The sequence below is a fragment of the Strigops habroptila genome, chromosome 8 (genome assembly GCF_004027225.2).
Source record: "Strigops habroptila isolate Jane chromosome 8, bStrHab1.2.pri, whole genome shotgun sequence".
Classification (NCBI taxonomy): domain Eukaryota; kingdom Metazoa; phylum Chordata; class Aves; order Psittaciformes; family Psittacidae; genus Strigops; species Strigops habroptila.
In genome coordinates this window covers 40263591-40287746 of record NC_044284.2, presented here as the reverse complement: position 1 = coordinate 40287746, position 24156 = coordinate 40263591, and the positions used below count along the sequence as shown (strand labels likewise).

Below are 24156 nucleotides of genomic sequence, written 5' to 3'. Positions count from 1 at the left end.
GGCCGTATTAATAATGTGGTAAAGCAGAGGAAGGTTAGCAGAACTTCTAAGTTTGCTGGGGGTTTTTTGTTTGGTTTTGGGTTGGGTTTTGTTTTTTTTTTTGGATGCTGTAATAAGTAACAGTTTAAGAAATAATGATGGAATTCAAGGAACATGTGTGGACCCCGTAATGCTTCTACGATGTGTTGTACAGAGCTGAGTTGTATGAACTCAGGCTTTACTGTGGGGAGGAACGCTACCTTTTTTTCTCTTTCTTAATTCAAACCTGGTTCTAGTAAAGATGACTGCAAAGTAATTGCAGTTTCACTCAGTAACCCATAGAATCACAGAAGAGTTTGAGTTGGAAGGGGCCTTGAGGATCGTATAGTTCAGCTCCCCTGCTATGGGCATGGACATGTTCCACTAGGCCAGGTCGCTCAAAGCCCTGTCCAACTTGGCCTTGAACACTGCCAGGGATGGGGCAGCCACAGCTGCTCTGGGCAACCTGTTCTGGTGTCTCACCAACCTCATAGTAAAGAATTTCTTTCCAATGTCTGATCTAAATCTACCTTTTCTCAGTTTTAAAAACATTCCCCCTTGTCCTATTGCTACTTGCTCTTATAAAAAGTCCCTTACCAGCTTTCTTGTAGGTCTCCTGTAGGTACTGGAAGTCTGCTGTAAGGTCTTCTTCTGAGCCTTCTCTTCTCCAGGCTGAACAAGCCCAACTCTCTTAGCCTGTCTTCATAGGAGAGGTGCTCCAGCCCTCTGATCGTATTTGCGGACGTCCTCTGGACTCACTCCAACTGGTCAATGCCCTTCTTATGTTGGGGGCCTCAGAGCTGAATGAAGTACTCTGAGCTCTCAAAAGAGCAGAGTAGAGGGAGAGAATTTCCTCCCTTGTCATACTCCTTTTGATGCAGCGCAGCATACGGTTGGCTTTCTGGACTGTGAGTGCACAGTGCCGGCTCATGTTGACCTTATCAACCAACACCCCCAAGTGCTTCTCAGGGCTGCTCTCAATCCAGTCTCTGCCCAGCCTGTAGTTGTGCTTGGGATTGCCCTGACCCAGGTGCAGGACCTTGCACTTGGCTTTGTTGAACTTCTTGAGGTTGGCATTGGCCCACCTCTCAACCATGTCAGGGTCCCTCTGGATGGCATCCCTTCCCTCCAGCGTGTCAACATTCCATTCTTAATAAATAAAAAGCTTCTTTGGTGTGTGACTGAGAGTGCTTGTTTCAAATTTTTGCCTTAAATTTTGAAAATAATGTAATACTTCCTGGTAGTTTTGTTTCCTAATATGCCGCTTTGAATATTGAATTTACTGCAAATTTTTCAATTTACTACTATATTGACAGGTTGTATTTGTTACATACTGCAAATTTTTACATAGAGGCTAGGTACTTAATTACTACAACTCTTCCTTGCTTTACTTGCAAGTTCTGTGGTTTTTTTTTTTTTCTCCTGCCTTCATGAAATGGTGACTTCAGAGCTTATTGGAGGAGGTTTGTATCTAGAAGAAATCCATATCTTTATAGACTTAAGAATTCAGAATAGTGCTCTAGTCAAGTATTTTGACAAATGCCTCTTTCTTGCCCTTCCATATAATTTCTCAAGAAGATAAATGTGAGGTTCAGCACCTGTGAAATTTTCTATTAGAAATCCTGTTTTGATGTGTTTATAACTTTCCAAAACATTGACCTTTCAAACTGAAATTCACTGCATGTTTTTTGTGCAAAGGTATTTGCAAGTCCTCTCTGTCTTTTTTTTTTGTTTGTTTTCTTTCTCTTAAGTTGTGGGTTTGGTGTTCTGTTTAGTTGTTTGTTTTTTTTATCTATGGCAATGTGGCAAAACCCAAATCCTTGGCAATAATAATAAAAAAAATTCATTTTCCTTTTCAAAAAGATTGAAAATGAAGGGCTAAAGCTTGAAAATACTTTTTCAACAAAATAACATTGTTTTGGGAGGGGAGAAATATATTGATCATCCATAGTAGTTGGTTATCTTTGAGGTGAACTTAGCATAACTGTGTGCCTTTCCATATGGGTGCACAGTTAATTGAATGCACACTCCATTTTCTTTGATCCAGCAATCTTTTCTGTTGAAATCAAGGATCCAAGGAGTCTGGAAGGTGAAGTTTTGTAATGAAATACTTGAGTTCGGGTGTTTTGTTTTGTTTTTTGTTTGTTTATTTCCAATTTTCTTATTTTCAAGGGAAACCTGTGACTTTCTAAAATGCATATTTTCATGCTAGAGTTTTAATGCTGTTAGCTGTGTTACATAAATACTTTTACAAGTTTAACTTTGTTAACTTTTAAATGGTCACATGTTCTTTCATCTTGAATGCTTTGTGAGAGAGCCAATAATACCAGTTAATGCAAAAAAAATTCTCCTTAGTTTTATATTCATTGCTTTAAAAAGAGGCCTTACTAATTGTCTTATCAGGATTTGAATGTTAAGAAATGAAGTTAGACACCACCATATCTATTGTATATAAAATTTATCCTAAAATACTGTTAGCTCAGCTGCCTGATGAAGTGTTTGCTATTTCTGTGAAGTAGCACCACTGCTTACTGAAGGAGAATACTGAGCTTAGAGTAGTATCGCAAATGAAGTTCTACAACATAAAGATGATATTCCCTAGATGCATTCATATAGCTTTTCTTTTAATGTTTTGTGGGCTTTTTCTTTTTGTTAATGCTACATTAAGTCTTACATGTAACAAATGAGACCCTTTTCATGTCTGCTAGTGCACAGGGGGACTATTTTTAGCTGTTTCAGCTGGGGCAGAGAAGTAATCCTGAAATGTCTCAGGCTTGTGGCACTGAATGCCTGCTCAGCACTTCAGAACCATCATCGTTCTTTTTCAGCCTTAAATGCATGTATCTATCCAGCTGTTTTCACTTACTCCATATTGTGAGCATGTTAAATACTAAAAATAAGAGGAGTTATTAGTTATTGTGGGATAATTGCAGGGAATTATAAGCATGAAATCTCCAGGGATGTCATTACCTTGTGTTAATCACTTCACCTGTCAAGTCTTACTGTTCTGCACATGCACACATGGATGAATCAATGAGTAAGCAGGAGGAGGTGACAGAACTAGAAATCGGTCATGCTCTTATGTTGTCACATAGTCTTGATTACATTCCAGGACTCCTGAGGTTCATTTTATAGCTATAGTAATCTCTTTCCTATCAACTGCACTTAAACTGGTATTTTAAATCTATTTGCATTTCTAAGCTACTCAGTGAGAGACATGAGTTCTGACTGCAGTGATAATAAGTCAAGGATACAACTAATTTATGAGCAGCAAGCTAGAGATTATCATATAAACATCATTGTATAATAAGTGATTCTCCCTACTACAGGGGAGAGGTCTTTAAGAGAAAGATGGGGCAACTGAGTACTAGGAGCTAAGTAGTTTCTTTAGTGATAGATGAAGCTTGAAGGCAGGTAATCTAAATGTTTAGACAGCTTTGGTTCCTGCCCCAATTTTTTTTCTTGTGGCACTTTTCTATCATACCCTACCAGTAAGCCTTCAAAGCATTACTCCTGCAACCCAAACTCAATTTAAGCGAGGAGGAAAATTAAAGATATGAAAGTAGGGGTTTTTTGGGGTGGGGTTTTTTTTGGGGGGGGGGGAGGGGGTTGGAGGGCTTTGTTTGGGGTTTTTTGGGGTTTTGTTTTTTTGTTGTTGTTGTTGTTGTTGTGTGGTTTGTGTGTGTGGTTTTTTTTTGGTGGTGGTTTTTTTTTTTTTTTTTTTTTTTTTTTGTCAGCCAGGCATCTCCTTCCTCTGACCCTTAGGAATTCTGTGTGTTAAACAACTCGACCAGGATATTATTCTCAAACCTTTCTGTTAGCTCTTCCCTAGTTAAGAAGGAACACTTACCATTTGGAGGAAATATTGATTAGAGAGAAGAAGTATTCCCTGCAGATAAATGTGTTGTAGATGGACTGCTTATGTGTCTAAAAGGCTTGGATGTCGTGTTTCACCAATGAAAGTAACCTGGGAAGGCTCAGGTGTTCTTATCTTCATACTGAAAGATACCTTGCACGTTTTTCCACTTGTGCAAAGACTTCATAATAGTGAAGTGTTATGTCAAACTAAGTGAGATTTGCAATTAATTTAAAAGGCTAAAAGCTCTAACCTCTGAAGATGACTTTCTTGCCGTAGTTGTGTATGCTATGACAGGCTCTGTATCTGCAGCAATAATGGAAGGAAAGCCCAGAGATGGACAAGAATTCCATCTGGTTTCCAGAGAGATAAATCGGTCTTATTTGCTGTACAGTTGTTGAGGTATGGAGTTCTGTGGGAAGACATTAATTTGTCTGGGTACCTTTAGGAGAGGTTCTGCTGTTTATACTTAAGGTCACACTAAAGTTTGTTAGAACCATAGTTGATGGAAGAACAAGAAGCAGGAATAGATCACATTGGATGGCTGAAGTTGTGGGATAGAAAGAAGGGGTTATCTACAGAGGCGACCTGATTTATCTGCCTCAGTTGGACAGATGATACTTTTTAACCTGTCCTTGTTGATGCAGCGGCTGTGTGTGCCCAGGGGAAAAAAGATGTTCCCTCTGGTGAGAGTCTCATCTGTTTGTCTTGATCTGTGGTTTATATTGTAGTGAATGTATGAGGGTTTTGGATCCAGGTGCTCTGTTTAAGCCTCTTGGTGGAATAGTGTTGGTGATTTCACGGTATTTCTGTAGAAAATAACTTCTGCTGTTCTTTGCTTGTGCTTTATCTAGAATTGTGAAGATAGTTGTCAAGGGTATATGACTCTGTGCCTCGTGCATTTTTCTAGGCTCTATCTGTGGCACCAGGAGGCTCTGCTGAGCTTTTAGTTTGTTGCAAACATTTAGACCTGGCACCAGGAGACCCAGTCAGGACTATTCATTGTGCTGTACAAACATAAAGGATGAAGCTACTCCTGAGGGGCCACAGTCCAGGGAAAAGAGGAAGCCCAAGGATGAAACCTCAGTGTTGTGCCCAGCTATGCTTGTTCATAGATAGCCAACTGAAATCAAACTGACTCTGACCTGGTGTTTAGCGTTGTGTAAGTTGAAACTAATATTTCTACCCAAGTGTCTTACGTCTTACTGACAAGAGTCAGTATTATGGCAGGGTATCTCTGTCTCTGAGCAGCTCTAACCAGGGGATTTCTCTTCAGCCACGTAATCCAGCACAGAATTGTCATGGGAGAACTCTTTGTATGCTTGTCTAAGATAGCTTCAGACTTAAACTAGAGGGTTCTGGGGGGCCTACCTTGTGGGTGTGAAAGGGGTTTGGATCTGAAAGGTTATCTAAAAGAAACTATATGAAAGCCTGCATTTCCTACTGTGGTAGCTTCTTGACTTGAACGTCTGAAATCCTCTTTCCAGAAATTATAAGAAACATTGGCTATTTTTAGGTTCTTCTTTGTGTATGTGTTTGTGTATAATGTGGACCAGAACGTTCATTCAGTGGAGTTGAAATGATGAGGTTTAGCTGCTGAATTAAAGCCTTCTCTGGGTCCACGTTGTCCTTTTCAGTTCTGGGAAAGCATCTGTGTCTGAGAAGAGAGTTTATAGTATTTGCTTCTATTTTAGCATACATTTCAGTGTTCATTCTAAGTGGTTTTGCTGACTTAATCTGAAGTTTGACAGGCCTGATTCTGCCCATCACTGGAACGGACTTGGCTTGTTTTCTGTGCCCAGCATAGTGAAAATCAAATTAAGGGCCCATCAATCTGGATGTACTGCAAGGACTATAATTCAGTTAGCTTTCCTGAAATGTCCCTCAATGGCTGGCGATTATGAATTAGTAGTCTCATTTTTCAAAGTTTAATTGAAATGAATGTGGGCTGATTTAAGGTCTTTGACAGATTAAAGCTAAACCATGAAACACTTGAGCCAACCTACCACAAAAAAAAGACAATTCTCAATGTGGGGATTAGTAACTCATTTAGTGCTGATGGTATGAGAAGACTCTTCCTGAAATAAACATGAAACACACTTGCCAGTTTTTAGACTTGTTATTTTTGGGTAACTTTATGGTAGGTTCAAATTGCTTGCCTTAATGTAATTAGAAGGAGGAATTAGTAAATGAAGCCCGGATCTTGTACTTTTGGCTCTGTGCAATAGTTAACAAAAGCTGGCTGACAGAAAAGGCCTCAGCTCTTTTTCCTTCAAAAAGGTCTCCTGTTTATGTGATGGCAGGAGCCATCAGTTATTTTTCAGTTGTCCAGTTAGGCTGTGAGCCAGTACGTTGTAGAATAGCTGATTTCCTTGCTGTAACTTTGGAACTTCTAAGTGGTTTTGTAACTACTTTTTAAATGGGATTTATGAAAGTGGGGAACTAATGGTATTTGTCTGCTAGAACTGAGTTCAGGCAGGGCCCGTGCTGTGTAAGTGTCACTTAACTTTACCACTAATCTTGGAGATACAGCACCACCTGCTATTCTTGCTGTAAGTTTTGGAAGTGAAAATGGAATTATCTGTTATGGTGTAGTGGTTTGTAAATGATCTGTGGCGGTCTAGTTTTAAACCATTAAACTTGTGCACTCCATGACTCAAATACAAATTGAAACATTCAGAGTAGAGAGATTAGGATATAAATACAGTATCATCTCATTCCAAGGAAGAAGACATGTTGGGAATAGGTGTGGACCCAGCAGTTCTTACTTCTCCTGTCTTCAGGAGCTTTTTTTTTTTTTTTTTTGAAGTTGAAAAGACAAATTAAAATGGTGGATTATCTAATGCAGAGTACACAGATATTTGTAGTGCTTATCAATAGTGGGAATTTAAATTGTGGTTTTGTTTAAGAAAACTTTCTGCCACTTAAAGGGTCAAGCTTAAGCACTTGAGTAAGTCTTTGGGAGTAGCTTGCCAAATGTCCTTGGGAGTATGTCATACTAAGAATAATGTTTTGCAATGCTAGTAACTTTAGATTTGGGCAATTTGATATTCCTTAGTAAATTTAAGATGATGAAAACTTTTCTGGCCTTTATAGAGTATTGTGTTTAATAAGCTTTCAGCGGACTTGGTAACATCTTGTAGGCATAGGCCATAGTGCTAGTTGTCTGTAGATTTTTACTGTGACTTGAGGAGAGTCAGGTGGACTGCCAGTTCTCAATGTTTTCATTAGACTTGTGTGTCTTAGCGAACCAGGCTCACGTTAGAGCTGAGTTTTGTCTGTTTAAGTCCAGACTTGGAGCTCTCAATAAGAGAAGTGCATGTGTTTGAGTCTTGCAAGGCTGGGTACAGGCTGTGTGGGTGTTTGGATGGGACATTTCTGCTGAATGAAAGTGGGAATTAGAGCTGGTGAGATGATGCTCTCGCTTAGGGGTAAACAATTGTCAAGTCTGTAGCTTCACAGTTACTAGAGATCAGTGAGGCCATGTTTCTGACTGGCTGAAAAGTAATTGAAAAACCTGAAAAATGTTACATGTGACCCAAAGAAGGGAAAGGGGATGTTGGCTGGTGAGAGAGGAAGTCCCCTTCTGACCCTTTCAGGGCTAGCTCTCAAATTGACTGGAGTTTATCATGTAATCTGAGGTAAGTATTGCACCTATAAAAGAAATGCCATGTGGTGCTTGTTTGCTGCCAGGAGCAAATCTCTATGTGGTCATAATGTGGGAGTTTTTGCCAACTAAAAAATATCAGTAAGTTTAAATTGTCAAATGGCAAATTAACTGCTAGCAAGAGAAATACTATTAATACCTTTTAGCAAAACATTTTGTATTTTATTGAAGGGTGAAATGATCCCTGTTTTTCGTGGTGTTTTTTTTATGTTGAGTGTTTGAACCAGTTATAATTAACTTGCATCAAAGATGTTAGAGGAGCTCAATAGTATTACTAGTTTCTCTTTGTGATTGATATCAAAGTACCTGATGCTCTTGTTTTGCGTTGTTTCACAGTAGCAGCTTTGTCTTGAATGTGGCTTGTGTGCACGTTTATGTTAATCTGTGCATATGAACTTCTTGCCTAGTGACTTTTGATTTGTATAGCATGCTAGTTGAGATAGTTCAGGTGCCTCTCTGAAAAGATTGTAATTTATCTTGGTAGTGGTGCAGTGCAGATTGATTTAGACTTCTCCTATTCTCTTATCCACAGCAATTGGAGCAGATCCAGAAGGAGCTAAGTGTTCTGGAAGAAGATATTAAACGAGTAGAGGTGAGGTGCCCAGACATTGTTCTTACTCTGGCAATTTTTCATTTTCATCAAGCTATCTGCCTTGCTGTGGGGCTGCTGTGTTAAATTTAAGGCATTTGAGGCAGTAATGGGAAAATGAACAGATGATGTTCTTTAATTTGTTCGTTTAGTTGATGTGTGCGAGCCGCAGGTTGGTAAGAGGGGGTTTTGTTGAAACCTCGCTCTTATATAATTGTATCTTTCAATTTCTTTGTGTTGGTAGTAAGTGTTTTAGTGTAATAGAAATGAACAGCCAGTATATTGACCATAACTTACGATTTTTGTATGTTGCATTGTTCTGTCTATTTGCACAGGCTGCTTAAATCTTAGCAGCATGTCATTCTTAAAATGGAGAGGTGTTGGGGGTGCACAAGAAAACTGTAATGCAGAGACTGGGTAGGAGTAGAAGCAGTTTGTGCTGCATGTCAAAACAGAATCAGTCTCCTACCTCCTGATAAAATTGCCTTAATCCCTTAATGTTGGGGATCTCTTGAGATATTTTGCGAAGAATTATTCTCCAAGTATTTGTAAACTCATCAGCTCTATTCTTCTGTCCTTATTGAGTCTAAATTCCTCCTTGGTCCTTTCCTCTAATCATCCTAGTGTTTTGATTTTGGAGTAGGAAACTGATGTTTGGAATGCATCAAACTACCACCTCTGAAGACAGCATTTCCTTAAAGCTTCTTGGGATGACTTTGGAGGTCTGCTTCTCTCTTCTTGCTTGTCTCAAGCAGTCAGCACAATCTCCCAACCACTGCCCAAAAGCCTCTTAGATTTCTTCACTTCCAATTTATATGCCTGCTGATGAATTACAAAAATACAAATAGAATTGATAACTGCAGGAACTTCCCTTCGGCTGATAGCTATCCCAATTTTAAGTTGGTAGATAACAGTATTTTTCAGACCTATTTCCCTAAATGTTTCTCAGCTCTTGAGGAGAAAAATACACCTTAGCATGTTTCCTTGAGACTGGTAAAATAGGTCTTCAGATCTAAGAAAAGTTATCCCTGAAGCTGTGGGATCCCTCAAAGAATATCTAGCTACCTGCTTTTCTGCTTTTTAATCAGGCACTTCAATGAACTGCACCTGGGGTACGTTTCCAGTGTATGATAGCAACCTTGGTTCTGACCTTTAAAGCCTGGGATCTCTCTTGTCACAAATATCCTGCTTTCTACCCAACAACTAATAGGCACCTAGTGGGAATTTGAAAAGCACCAGTAATGTCCTGGAACAGTTTCTGCCCGTAACTAATGAGCTGCAGAGTCCCGCGTAGCTTCCATTTCTCAAACAGATGAAAGGTATTCTCATACTGGGTACACGGCAGTGATTTAGTCTGGCAGTGCAAAGCCAAGTTGATGTACAAAGTTTGTCTCTTTTGCACTTGCCCCACAGAAGACTGATAGATCCTCTTTTAAGTCTGTATTATCCATGATACCACCTTTGTCCTGTCATCTTGTGTCTGTTCTTGCCATGACCCATATCCAGCATTACTTTCCAGCTGTGAAGGCTATTAGGTAAGTTTTCACGCATCTCAAAAATACAATTACAGCTTGCTTGTTCTGCCATGTTTAAGGGAGGTGCTGGATTAGAGATAATTGGATGGTAATTAAAATCATTGATTTTTGGAGTATAAGCTCCAGAACTGCCTCTTTTGGGGCAAAAAGCACTGTAGTTGTAAGATTTCTGAAATGTGGTTGGAATGATATCTGGGTGGGGAGGGGGATCAAACCCCAGTGTTTCTTCAGGTACAGTAAAGACTTCTGGGTGAGTGTTGAATAAAAATAGATACAGTTAGTCATGTGCTTGGAAAACCAAAAATTACTATGTGAAGACTGTATATTAGACAGTGCCTGCTATTCATGTTCTGTCAGCTTTGCTGTAACATGACTTTCTGTTTCAGGAGATGAGTGGCTTGTACTCCCCAGTCAGCGAGGACAGTACGGTGCCGCAGTTTGAGGCTCCCTCACCTTCACACAGGTACACAGCTTGCAACTCAGAACTTGGATTTCAAGCTGTACGTGTTGCACTGTACTTGCTAGTCCTCTCTGTGCCATGCCCAAAACACAAGCAAAGCTATTTTTTGGATGTTGTACAATATTTTCTTGTTCTGTTTTTGATCGGTATAAACTTGCTGTGAACAAAGCAGTGAAGAAAAAGCCATCCGAGTCTGCAGTTGGACAAAGTCTCTTCTAAACCATGTGATTTTAAATGGATTAGTTAACTTGGATCATAAGCCTTTGCTATGGTATGAAATGTTACTGTTAAATACATGCTACCTTTTCTGAATGTTATGCAGTTCTTGGCCTATGAAAGGTCTTAATTTTCACAGGGCCAAGTTATGTTATTAAATTATCTTCTCTCCTACCTCTTAATGGTAGAGTTCTCTAAGCTGTTGACTTCTGTTACAAAACTATACTGGTACCTTTTCTGCAGTTAGCAGCTCTAACCTCATAGCCCAGAAGTAAGAGAAAATGATCGGATTTCCTCTACAGAGATTAGATACAATGCTCTGGTAAGGAGCCTAGCTATATTGGCTGGGATTTCTTACAAGATGCTATTTCTCAACACCGAGACCACAATTTCTCATATTTCTATGAAAAAAGAAATATGGCCCTGGGGGAAAGGACAGGAATATAGCCAAGGTGGGTGGGAATAGTGTTTGTTATTCAGCAATTCTGTTTGTTTAATTTTTTTGGGTGCAGGTGTGTGTTTTGGTGTGGGTTGTTGCTGACTTGCCAAGAAGCAATTTTGTGAAGCTGATGAGGTTCTTGTCGGGTTCTACTAGTTTCCTGGTTACTGGCTATTAAATAGATTGCTTGTTGTTTGCTTCATGGTACTGATGCTTGGGGTAAGCTTGAGCACTGCTTGGGCTGAATTTGTTACACGTTGAACACCTTCAGGCCTAAAAACCTTTCCTTTTTTTTAGCAGAAGATTGTATTTAAGAGTAGAAGGGTATCTCTCTTGCTTGAGCCAAGTAAACAAACAAGCTCCCAAAGAACTTTATTGGCTGGAATAATGTTTTAGGCCCAAGAGTTTTGGTGAAAGAGTTGGGAGAAACAAATCTGCCGTGCGAAACCTACGGAGTTTTCAGTCTACTGGGAATTTCTTATTGTTACTTTATGCCTGTTTGATTAACCCTTGGACATGAAATATTCTTGGTTCTTGATTTTGAAGATGTAACATAGTGCCCAAAATATTTTCACTTTGGATTTGTGATTTTGTGAGATAGCAGTGGGTTAGACCATGGCAGGTGCAGAGACCATGGGCTGTCTTTCTTGCCTGATCATCTTAATGCTTGTCTAGTTCTGTCTCAGCTAGGTCTTGAACTTTTGGGGTTTTCCTCTGGTACAACATGCCAAGGGTGTGATATAGTAGGGTATTCAGGGATTTTCTAGGGGTTGCCTTTTTCTCTCGGCTTGAGAAGACCCCTTTTCTGTTTCCCAATGCCATTCCTGCATTGAGAAGTAGTCTTGAGTGCTTGCAGAGAAAGTTACAGGAAAGGAGTGTCTGAACAGGCATGAGTTGTTGCTGGACTCTAACTTCTGTCCCTGCCCTATCCTGACAGGATTTTTGTGAAATTCAAGTAATTGCATTGCTTTGAATTACCACAACTCACGCTCCAGAAAGGTCTACCACTTTTCAACATTAAAAGTTAAGTTTTGGAGCGTGTCTCAAAAACTGTAACTTTGATTCCTCCTTGGAAAGAATGCTGCAGAACAATTAAAAGGAGCTTTAAAATATGCTGATTTTTTTTTTTCAGCTCTGTTAACTGAAATATTTAATCTCCAAAGTGCATTTTAGAGGTGCAGTGAACTGCTAAGAATGACATACAAATATAGTTTGTCATGGTTTCACTTCCATGTTAAAATGTTACTAAACTTGCAGAGACTTTCTTATCAGGGAATTAAAATGATATATTTAAATTGGAATATAACTTGTTAACATGCGTAACACCCTGCTAATGAAATAAAATTGTATAAAATTTTACTAATGTGTCTTATAGCAAAAGGTTATCACAGACATGCTGAGATGAAGAAAATCTCTTTCGCCTTTGAATTTAAAGTTCAAGAAAATAGATTTCTTTGGAATTCGGTTTTACCTGGTCTCTAACGATTTGCCCTTATTCATCTACTTCCTCTAAATCACAGGCTTGCTCCATTAATTCTCTGTTTCTTTTCATTGTTTGTAGCTTTTTTCCCCCACACACTCTTAACATCTTCAAAATGTGAAATTACTATGTGTCCCCATCTTCCTTCATAAGTTCTTTAGCAAAAAACCAAGCATGCCTATCATGTTCAATACATTCTTGGCTTCAAGAAACGTGTTTTCTCTTACACTTGTATAGGGTATGGTGAAATATTGAATTGGGTAATAGCACAGCACTTGTTTACAGTGTTGCAGTTTGTTGGGTTTGTATACTAATAGAGAACAAGAGGGGAGGAATAAGGGAAAAGAACAAATAGTTCTGTGTAGGCTTTTTCTGAACAGGCACATGTGCTATTTTTGCTACCAGTACGTAGTGCAAGCAGGAGCTACAAATAAGCAACTTCTTGGTGACTAGATGTTGCAGGAGTAATAGCAATAACAAACTATCATTGTAATAGGAGTTTGTGGGGAAAGATTCTGATGTAAAAATTAGTTGGTTGGTAACTCTGATTCAGTTACCGAAATCCTGATCTCCTTCCTCTCCATTTATTGTAATTACTGACGCCCAACCCTGTAAAAGGATATAACAAATGGGATTTATAGTCTGCAGGTTGCTGTGTTGTTGAAGGTTTTTAAATGTTGTGTTAGTGTAGCTGAATTTCCTGATTGAACCTAATATTACAGCTTTTTAAAAAGAATTTAGAGGGCACTTTTGTAATTTTCTGATTATTTGCTTCCTGTTTTTAAAAGGAAAAACATTCACGCATGTGGCAGTTAGCTCAGCTACAGGCACCTCACAGAAATTACTTTGATTTTGTATTCTGGTTAGGGAGATGACGTTTGTGCTCTCAAAGGCTTTACATCACCAGAGAACCTGCAGCAAAATGAGACCAGACGCTATAAGTTTGTGTGTTTTGCTGTTAATTGCCACTGTACCTGTCTTGGAGTGGAGTACTTTTTCATTGCTTTCCAGCCGAGCATGCTATTCATGCTGTTCCTAGCAGGATCTGCTGTTTGTGTTTCATTATTTCATGTGGCCACATTCTAAATTAAAGTTCATTGTCCCTGACCATGCCTGAAATAGCTCTGCTGTTTTTTCCCTTGCAATAGCTCGCACCAAATAATGATTTTTATCCTTCAGTTTTTCTTTGTTTTCAGCTTTCGTCTTGCCTGTAACAGAAGCTCAATCAGTCACGTCTTACAAATTAAGCACTAATGAGATTTTAAAATAATCTCTCATCTTCTGTTTTTACTTCCCTCCACCTCCAGGGGAGCTTTAAAATGTTCGGGAAATATTTAAGTGCTAGTAACGTTTTCTCATCCTTCTAGATTTACAGGTGCCCTGACCAGCATTTCAGTCAAACCGTGTATTTTATGACCAAGAATGTCAGGTGTACGCATCAGTTCTGGTACCTGTTAACTAAACATCAATAGGTACAATCATGTTTCAAAAATCAGAACCTATAGCAGTGTTCTGCCAGATTTTAAGGAAACCTTTAGGTTTCCCAACCAATGCTTAAGTCTAAGGTTATCTCATAAGTAAGACTGAGAACACAATCAAATAGTTTATTTTCTGTCCAAGCCAAACAACATAGCAGTAGAAAGTGAGTTATAAAGATTTTTTTTTTTTTTTTTTTTTTTTTTTTTTTTTTTTTTTAGAAACGAACCATGGTGATGTTTGTAATGTGTTCTGCATAAATAATGGTGTTCTTGTATACTAACCTTCACTTGTCCCAGAAGTATTTAAATTTGAGTGATAAGGGTGCTTAATCTGGCTCTGGAGTCTTATTGTGAGAGCTAGATATTTTGCACATATGTTCAAGAATACTGAACCATTTGTCTTCTGCTTGTAGCAGTAGATCCTTCTGCAGTTTTGAAAGTTAGATCTATTCAATTGCTTGTGTGTGCTATGTTTTGAAAACACTGATTTAAAGTGTGTTGTGTCATTAGAGACACTATATAGCTCTATATGGTGTAGCATTTTCTAATAACAGAAATCCTGGCTGTCTGTATTTCTTTAGTTCATTTCTGTATTTCATTACTTGAGTCCTTTGTGTGTCTTCAGAGATGTCTGGAATACTAGTCTGTTTTGAGCTGCTTTCTCTAGCTTTTCTTTCACAGTGCTGTTTCAAATGCCATGGTATTAAACTTTTTTTTAAAGGAACTGAAAAACAGTGGTAGCATGTTCTTTTCAGAATGTCTTATCCTGCATATTTCATACTAAAGATATGCTTTTGCATTCTAATTAGAAATTATTAGATTGCACTACACATAACTGTGTGACAGCATTCTGCTCTAGGAGATCCCTGTATTAAAAAATCCCTCCCAAACCCTCAAACAAAAAATAACCTTGAGTTCCCTGTCTGTAAAATGGTTTTCAAAGGCAAGTATGCTGCAGGATATAAAGAGGAAATAGAAAACAGGTTTAAAAAATATAAAGGATGGTTGTACAGTGATTTAAACAGACTATTTCTTTTGGTTTTGCAGTAGTATTATTGACTCCACGGAGTATAGCCAGCCTCCAGGCTTCAGTGGCAGTTCTCAGGTAAGGTAATATATGTGTCTGTGCACAGGGGGCTGAGAGAGTGAATGTGGAGGTTTGGCACAAATGTCAGAGATCAGGCACAAATCTGTCCATTTTCAGGGTACTGGTCAACTCAATTCTTGCAAAGGCTTTTAACTGGTTATATGGGCAAACTGAAGCCAAGATTACAGCTGAAGGAATGACTGCGCATGATTGGGTGTACACTGATGCCGTCAAAGAAATCTGTTGTAATATATTTAGACATCTGACTTTATTCCCAAGGCTGACTCTTCCATGGAAGAGGGGATATTCCCCCCCCCCCCCTTCATCTCTTCTCCCAAGTGGGCACCTTTTGGGAAGGAAGGTAAATCCCTGACCCTTTGCATTGAGTTAAATAGCTTTGGATCCAACTTGAACTTCAAAATAAGAAACACTCATTCTCCAAATATACATTCATTTTGTAGTTTGTCCTCATTAGTGCTTTACAAACTATCATAAATTCACATAGAAGGTAAAAAGTTGCATATACTATGAAGCTGTCTGGCAGGCAGCCTCCAAACCAATTGACTGCAGAGCCTCCAGAATACCAAACAGCACTGCTGTAGTCTTGAAGCTCAGAGTGATTCTACTGGGCTGGGAAGATGTCATCGATATCCAGCTCAGTTTCAAAAAGGTTAAACAGTTTTGGTTTGGACACATGGACTGTTGGTTATGTGCCACCTGGTGCTTTTGGTGCTCTCTGGTGGTGATGGACCATCCGTGGCACAGCAGTATCAAATTGGTAAATTTAATGGCAGTCAAAAGGGTAAATTAACAAGTGGAAATGTTTTTGTATCTTATTTGATGGATTAGCTGATGTAAAGAAATAAACACCTGAATTTTGGGCTGATGTGCATATATGTGTGCATGTAGGTTTTGGGGTTTGCAGCTGTATGACTAATGGGTAATTAGAAAATTCCATCTACTAGTCTGTGCAGTAGCAGGAGCAAGCTCTTTCCCCAGTCTTGGGAGGTTTTTGCTTGAACAAAGAACTACTTCACTTCAGAGGGCAGGTGAAATGTGGGTGGAGATTTTATATTCAGGACTCTCATATGATACAGTGTGTTTGTTTTCCACTGACAGTACTTGTCTCAGTACCTTTCCATTTCAAAGACAAAATTAATAGCATAGCTATACTGCTGGTAGGCACACAAAACAATCGACCTAGACTTTCTAGTCATTCTGTATGACAGCCTTATTTATGTGAGAATAATCTTTTTTTTTTTTTGTCTTCAAATGCAATTTTTTGTCCTCAAGAGTGCAAGATTTGTACTCCAGTACACATTTTTTGAATTAAACTTTAATGCGTGTTTGGATGAGAAGTTGAAAGAGAACTGTTGGATTTAAACACTTCATTCAAGGGTAGTCTATTTTCAGGAAGACTTTACCATAAAAATAGTTTTAAGAATACAGATTCAGTTGTGGTTTTTTTTTAATTGTCAGTCATGGCAGCAAAAATCATAGGTTGGGCACTGCTGGCAGTAAGAAGCTATACTCAGATGGACAGCATAGCTTGCTTTGTTGATAACTTTGTGTATTGCTCACAAACTTGTAGTTAGGGAAGAATTTATATCCTGCAAAGCTACAGGACAGTTTTCTTCCAGAAGCAGGCCTTTGGAGGTAAATAGTGGACAAGTCACTTAGGCTTGGAGAATTCTGCAGGTAGTATTTGGGGCAGTACCTTTCTTTGCTAGAAATAAGGAGCTTGTGTGTAGCTATGAAGCTTTTCCACAGTTGTTAGAGGACTCTTTAGAGCACAATTGCTTGGGTGTACTTTCTCTTTTTTTCCCTTCCTTCCTGTTTCCCATCATTGCTTAACAAGTAGCCAGAGAGCAGGCATCATAGAAACTGAATATATGTTTTGATAAAACATGAGCAGTTTAAAATCCTTAGCTGTGGAGAATATGATGACAATGGGCTAATGCAGACTGATTCTCAGGACAGCTGGGTTGCCATGTGCCAGCCTGAGACCAGGGGTATCTTCCTCTGGAGACTCAGCAGGTAATCACACAGTAGGCAAATACCATGATTGATTCCATCTTGATGTGGATTGGGCTTATCTGCAGATCAGACTCAAGCTTGGGTTTATGTCACTCATCATGTTGCAGGCGGCTTGTCTTAACTTGAGACTGAAGTGACTGCAAGTGATGCTCGAAGTTGTCTTGAACCTTAATCACTCCTGATGTGATGAGAGACACTGGAGCCCTTGCAGGCTGGTGCACAAAATTAATAGGAAGATGCTATAAAAGTGTTCCTTTAAGTATTTCTTAAAGCTGTGAAATTTTAGAAAATCGTGGTTAAAAGGTGTTGATATAGGTGTCCGGTGTTCTAGTTGTATGTTGAAATTGGAATTGTTTTTGAGATGAAGCAAGCTGCATAGACCATAGGTGCTGTCAATGTGCAAGTGTAAGTCATGATGTCAGTGTATAGCCAAGGGCCTCACGCAGGAAACGGCATCTGCAGATTTCGTTGCTTGGGGTTTGTTTTTTCCCGTATAATGTTAAATACTGTTCATAAAGGTATAAGCAGGATTTGAGTGAGCTGTAAGCTTCGTTTGTTCTTGTTGGCTTGCTTGATGGCTGTAGTGAGGGCAGTGCACTCTCCTGTGTGGATTGAGGGGGAGTGTACACAGAGTGGATTTCGATAGTGCCATTGAGTGGCATTAGAGGCATTATATGTGGTCAGGGCTGTTGTCCATTTGAGAACCACCGATCTCCTTAATATTTTAAAATTTCCCCATTAGCTTTGAGTATGCAATATGTGATGCTTCTTAAATAAAAAATAAAGTAAGGTACTCTTCATGCTTCTTGTAATAGAGGCGTTTATTTCTTTTCCTTACTAGTGATTAAAACAAGAAGTACTCTATTTTCTGTTTTGCTTGTAGTTTCAATCCTTTACTTCTACCTCTCACTGTTACTGCTGGAGTAGGTTGGAAAATGTCTTTACAGATGAGTTTCACGGACTTCTTTTCAATTAGCCTTTGAACTTCATGGTGTCTTCTGCTTCTATCCTTATTTGCTTAGCTTTATGCAGAGTTACTGAGTTGTTTCAAAAGAATTCAGTAACTATTTAAAATAAACACCTGCTTCTCTTTTTAATGAGCAGTCTGACAGGAATCTAGGAAGTATTTGTTGTACAAACTGATTCGTGAAGCTGAAAGCCTGGTATCTTTGGCCTTTGATGTCCAGTTGTATAAATGCAAGATGTGACTCCCCAAGGTTTGCTGCTGTGTCTTGCATGTAAGGCCAGAATCAATAAATTTGAAAAAGTTCAGGAAACAAGAACTGTCTAAAAGCAGCTTTTCTTGTTTGTTAGGTTAAAGGGTGCAACATAGGACCATAAGAATAACTGTTGATGTGGCAAGATCTTCATTTATTGTCATTTTACACTTCTGACCCTTCACATATAATGTATAAATTGCCTATAATTTAGTAAAATCTATTGAAATGAAACCTAGGTCTGGCTTTACCTTCTGAAGTGTTCTCTCTTCTCCATTCAGACCAAAAAGCAGCCATGGTATAACAGCACGCTAGCCTCACGACGGAAGCGGCTCACAGCTCATTTTGAGGACCTAGAGCAGTGCTATTTTTCCACCAGGATGACACGTGTCTCGGGTGAGTTCCTCTTGCATGTTCAACTTCTGACATCAGTTACCTCTTACAGTACCCAGTCCTCAGAAAAGACTTGCTTTTGAAAGAGCAGCCTTCACTTCTTGCATGCATGGGAATGTTGCTATACATATTTATGTGTTACTCAAATCATCCAGTCTTGCTGTTCTTAACCAGTCTTTGAAGTTGCTAAATTTAGAAAATTTAATCCTGTCACTTTGGAGGGCCACATGTTTTGCTTTGACATCCTGTACTGTGAAGGGCATAACTCACAACAAACTGTTTCATTGATGCTCATTCTGAAGATGCAAATGTTTGAAAGCAGTGGTTGAGTTGTCTTTCTACTGCGGTATAAACACAGTAGTTAAAAACATTGCTATTGAAATACTGCAGAGATGTGAACATAAATTGATACATTCTCCTGTATTTAGCATGCAATAGGACACTTGGAGGTTATTCTCTATGTTGTCTAGGTTGAGGCTTGGTTAACAAATGACTTGAAATATAGAAGCTGAGCGTGCAGCAGCATTGTGGTCCCATGAGGCACACCTTAGATTTAAGGCTTGTTTTGTGGAATTAGAAGCTGTTCTCGCAGTTGCCTAGATTGTTTCATTCATAATTGAGTAACAGTGTGACAACAGCTAGAGTCATTGTTACCTAGTGGATAGATGGTTCTTAATTACATGGCAAGTAATTCATTTCTTAAGAAATGAATGAGTCAAATTAATATTTCTTGAGGGTGAGGAGGGTTGCTCTGCAGCCCCTTTGGGGAAGAAATGAGCTTTGGGGAAAAAAGCTTCAGGCAAAGGGCTGTGGCAGGCAAGATGTTTGCAGCATGAGCTTCAGCCAATGTAAAGAGTGACAGAGTGGAGAGCGAGGAGCAGAGAGCAGCCAGCCCTCAGTGGAGGGAAGAAACCTGGTAGGGAGAAGAGGGAACCAGGCAGAGGTGGTTGCAGTATTGTATCTGTGCTTCTAGCCTTGCAAGGCGAGGACCAACCTTCCAGGACACAGTGAGATCAGTGAGAGAGCTAGGATAGAACCCCCTGATTTTTTTTTTTCTTTATAAATTTAGCTTGTTTTATTCAGTTTAAATAAATAAAAGTGAGCCTTGGGGTTTTATATGGGTCTCTTTTTTTTTTTTGGGGGTGGGGTGGGGGTCGGTGTGGGGGTTTTTTATTTGTTTGGTTTGGGTTTTGTTTGTTTGTTTGTTTGTTTGTTTTTTAATTAAAAGAAGTTGCCCTTAAAGGCTGAAGTGTGTTTTAGGGGAGTTTGCTTTTAGACATGTCTGCATCTACTACCTACTTCAGAGCAGTTACTGACTCAGTTCTCATCATGCACATCAAAATAATTTTAACAAGGAATGCAGCATGTTGAGAGGGTGCTGCAGTAGCTCCAAGATTGGAAAAGCTGCTTGAACGTGACCAGCCAGTTTCCAATGAAGTGCCAACAAATGCTTTATAGAATACAGTACTTCACACTGAGTGTGAAGTACTCAGTTCATGCCATGCTATCTTGGTGATGCATAACTGTTTATGTTAAAATAATACTTATTAACCAAGGGTAACAAATAGGATTCTTCCCAGCATTCCTGTAAAAAAGACATCTTTCTTCATAATTGGAACTATAAATATGAATGCAGTGAAACTGGTTTTGTGTATTCATGTGTGTCAGCTGCACCAAGAGCAGAGGATTTGCAAATGCAGGTTATTTCCTAAATCAGGGATAACCTGTGATACTTGGTTAAGCTTTCTTCTCTTAAGTCATTCCTGCTTTTTGACACATTTTAGATTTGATTTAAATAGGATTTGATGTTGATTTAAAGCTTTTTGCACTAAGTTCCTATGACTGTTCTACTAGGGAATGGAGACAAAATATAACTCTTAATTATGAAATGGCCTTGCACTTAGACAGGAAAATGTCTTGAGAAATAACATTCAGTTTTCCAGGCACAGATACAGAATAAATAAGAGGAGGACTGCGTGCTTGATCCCTAAATGGGGAAATGAAAGAGTAGCAGTTATTTGTTCCTATCATAGTGTCAAGAGAGAAAACAGTCTTTGAAAAACACTGAGTGATGCGCTTTTTCTTGAGCTGTTTCCTGCAGTGGTCAGGTGCTGATGATTTTCATTTTGAGTAGCACTTTGTTCATTTTGCCTCTTTTGATACATCTGACAAGGGTAATGTATATGCTTTTACCCTTAAATATGCTAATTACTAGCCTTCACTGTTCCTTTATATGATCAAGCATTAAATAGCATATAAGGGACACTTCAAAATGCCTTACAAGTGTAGAGCCAGATAATTTCTCATGGCAAGGAATTACCAGGGTGTAAAAAGTGATTATTCTCTGTTTTTCCACAAGAAATCACAGATCTATTTTGCCTTTACAGATCAACTTGTTCCTTTTTTCACCCCAGTATTTCCAAAACTTTCTAATAGGGGAACTTTGTCATTTCGTTCTGCTGCTGATAAGGAAATGGATTAAGGATAACTTAACTGGTGGGTGGAATTTTATCTCAGCCGTGTGAGTCGTATGTGTGGTTCCTCTGCTGCTGCAGTGGATACTGTAGTTTAAGAGGAGATGAGGTGTACACTACCTGTAAACCAAGGTGCTCTGTGTTAGTGCTGGGGGAGCAGCAATAACTGTAGTTTCCTTACATTGCACTGATGCAAAAAGACAAAGTGAGGGTGGGAGCATTAGAGGAAGAAAGGAAAAATTGCTGCAAATTATGAGGATTATTATAAAGCCTGAAGGCTCTACCCAATGTCTGACGGCAGATCCATGATCTTAGTGGGATCCCTGACCTTGCCCATGTGGCATCACTATAATAATTTTAAAATGGTTTAAATAAAATTGTCTTTATAGCAAGAAAAGTTGGGACTTCTGAGGAAATCAGGGAATGACTTTCAATTATCTACACTGCAGTTTGGTTTTAACTTTCATAGTAAACTTCAATTTCCCACGGAATATTTATTATTATTCAAGCTGGCTCAGTTTCACCTTGTCTGCTGAAGGTCATAATTTTCACAAAACTTATAGTACAGGGAGTCTTCTACTTTCATGCTTGTCTTCCTTCTCCAGCCCTGAAACAACTCTCCCTTAGCTCTGTTGCTTTTGGAGTAACGAGAAATATATTTTAGTAAAAGTATTTTGAATGTAACTGACATCAAATGTAGGCATATTGTAACAGAAGTATAGGGAAAGGAATATATTTTCACCTACATGAAAAACTAGACATGTTTTATATACACATAGACAGTGTATTTAGATATGCCTAAAGATTCTTTTTCTGTTAATAACTATATGGCTCATGGGCTCTGAATTTGAATAAAATAAATGAGCTTACCAGGAAAGCTGCATTTGTAATCTCTAGGCAGATTCTCAGCACAGTAAGTTCACCCAGCAATGCAGTGGAAAGACTTTAATTTGTGCTCTGAAAAATCATAATGCCTTGAGGGAATGCTAGAGGTGAGAGCAACCCTGGTTTTGACACCAAACAACAAGCAGAGCTGGTGTCATGTGAAGATTACATCTTGATTTTTGGTGGTTTGTGGTTTGTTTTTTTTTTTTTTTTGGGTGTGGTGTTTTTGTTTTTTTTTTTTTTTTGTTTGTGACTGAGTTTATCTTCTTTGTTTCTGTCCTCCCTAATGCTGCTGCCTCTCCCTAGATGACAGCAGAACCACAAGCCAGTTGGATGAGTTTCAGGAGTGTCTATCCAAGTTCACGCGCTACAACTCTGTCCGACCCCTGGCAACACTGTCTTACGCGAGTGACCTCTACAATGGCTCCAGCATAGTATCCAGGTAAGATATAATGTGGCTCTGATGGTGTGTTTCATGCTGATACAGGCTGCTGAGGCTGAGTTAATAACCTGTATTCAACAAGTTATGGTCTGTACATACATAACACTTTGCTTCCCAAGAACAGTTTTGATCTGTGAAGGCACCCAAGGGCTGTTCCCATTGGTACTGGTCAAGTACCCATTGGTACTTGTTCCAGTTGTTCCCAGTGGTGTTGGTCAAGACTGAATTCAGAACCTTTGAGGTGCCATTGAGTATCTGCAGCTGTTGTGGTAAAGCATAAAGCATGTTGTATGCACAGTCCTCTTCCTGTTAGTATAGTTGTGTTGTGATGCAGTTCTAGCATTTTAAGAAACATCTATCTCGGTTGGTGCTGGTAGTTTTAAGTTTCTGTGGTATTTTTAAATATTGTTGGTAGATCCAATTGTAATGGCCAATACTAAAAACCTCAGTTCTTAACTGCTATTGCTTGAATTTCTGAGCATTGGAAGCTATGTTTACAGTGCTAAATACTAGTGGGGGGGTGATTGTGGTAGAGCCAGCTTGACAGCTCAGTTCTTGCCAACAACAGCTATGTATCCCCTGCCATGTGGGGTGGTCATGTCCTGTACGCTGCTGCTGAAGCTCATCTGAGCTTCCTGTGGGCCAGTTTAGACACTTAATGGGTGAAATGCTATTGACTGTCTTTCAAAAGATTTAGTTTTCTCTTGTTCAGCTCCATGAACCAGATCCCTTAGACATCAAGCTTAAGAGAGCACATGGGACCTGCCAACCAGCCTTAAACTGGTTTCAGCAGCTGTGGAAACATACCCTGGGGCATTTAATTAGTCTGTGGTAGCTTGTTTGGAGCTGGTTGTGGTGGAAAAAATGATGCAATGTGTTAACTGGTAAATCTTTTCAGCATGGCATATGTGCAGGCCCCGTTAGCTTCTTGCAGTCATGTTTCACAAATTTAAATGTATTCATAGCAACCTTCTGAGGGAGAGAAGTAGTATCATCTCTATCTTATATGTGTACCCATGGAGAGCAGGAGATCCAAAGTGGCCATACTTCAGGTCTTGAAAGAAGCATTACAGTGACGCAATGAATTGAACTTGGGTTTTGAATCTAATGCCTTACAAAGGGCCATTCAGACAGTGACAGAACAGCTTGAATATTTGTTGACATACCCTGAGAAATTTGCACTATGTGAAGAAATGGAGGCATGTGTAGCACAGAATACATACTTTTAAAACCACATGGATTGCCTAACTACTGCAATACGTAGCAGGAATGTATCATGTCTGACTTAGCCACAGAGGTCAGAACACAATAATCACTGATCTGACATATATTTAACCTGCTCTGATTGGGTTCACGCTAGCTGCAGTGAAATGCAGATGGGAATCTCACTGCAACGTAGACAAACTTCCTCAGCTACCAACTTCAGCATGGATTGGATTTTGCTCCTTTGCCCTTTCTTCTCGACATTCTGCAAAAGCAGCATTTTTGTGGTATTTGGTTAGAAAATGCTGGAAGGGCAGTAAATCTCACTCCCATTTTGAAGGCATTATAATTCTTGGGTGAAATATATGTTTGAGAAGTATGTGTGTTACTGTTCTTAAAATGAAGATAGTGGGGCCTCCATCCAAGCCAGTGCTAGAATCCGTAGTTAAATGCATTTAACTGAAAAATAACCTGGCTTCCCACTCAGTGTTCTCCCCTGCTCATGCTTTTTATTTATCAAAGCATTTAAGAAATTTTTTTAGGGGTTTTAATATATGGCTGGGTAAGACTGTTCACATCTGAGCATGTCCTTGGTAAAACAGGGCTGCCGAATGTGCTGCTGCTGTTAGCTTCTAGCTATCCAAACAGTTCCTTTGAAGTCTGAATTTGTTAATCAAGAG

The 24156-nt window shown here is 39.2% G+C and overlaps 1 protein-coding gene across 3 annotated transcripts in view; it reads left to right on the top strand.

The window, feature by feature from the left end:
- The window catches only part of COP1 (COP1 E3 ubiquitin ligase), a 129445-nt gene that overhangs the window by 17567 nt on the left and 87722 nt on the right, over positions 1–24156 (top strand). For all 3 annotated transcript variants that reach the window (XM_030493489.1, XM_030493488.1, XM_030493490.1), the window contains exons 7-11: positions 8074–8133; positions 10052–10128; positions 14786–14843; positions 18361–18475; positions 22138–22273. In XM_030493489.1, coding sequence (XP_030349349.1) covers positions 8074–8133; positions 10052–10128; positions 14786–14843; positions 18361–18475; positions 22138–22273 — 446 coding nt within the window. The remainder of the gene's footprint in view (positions 1–8073; positions 8134–10051; positions 10129–14785; positions 14844–18360; positions 18476–22137; positions 22274–24156) is intronic.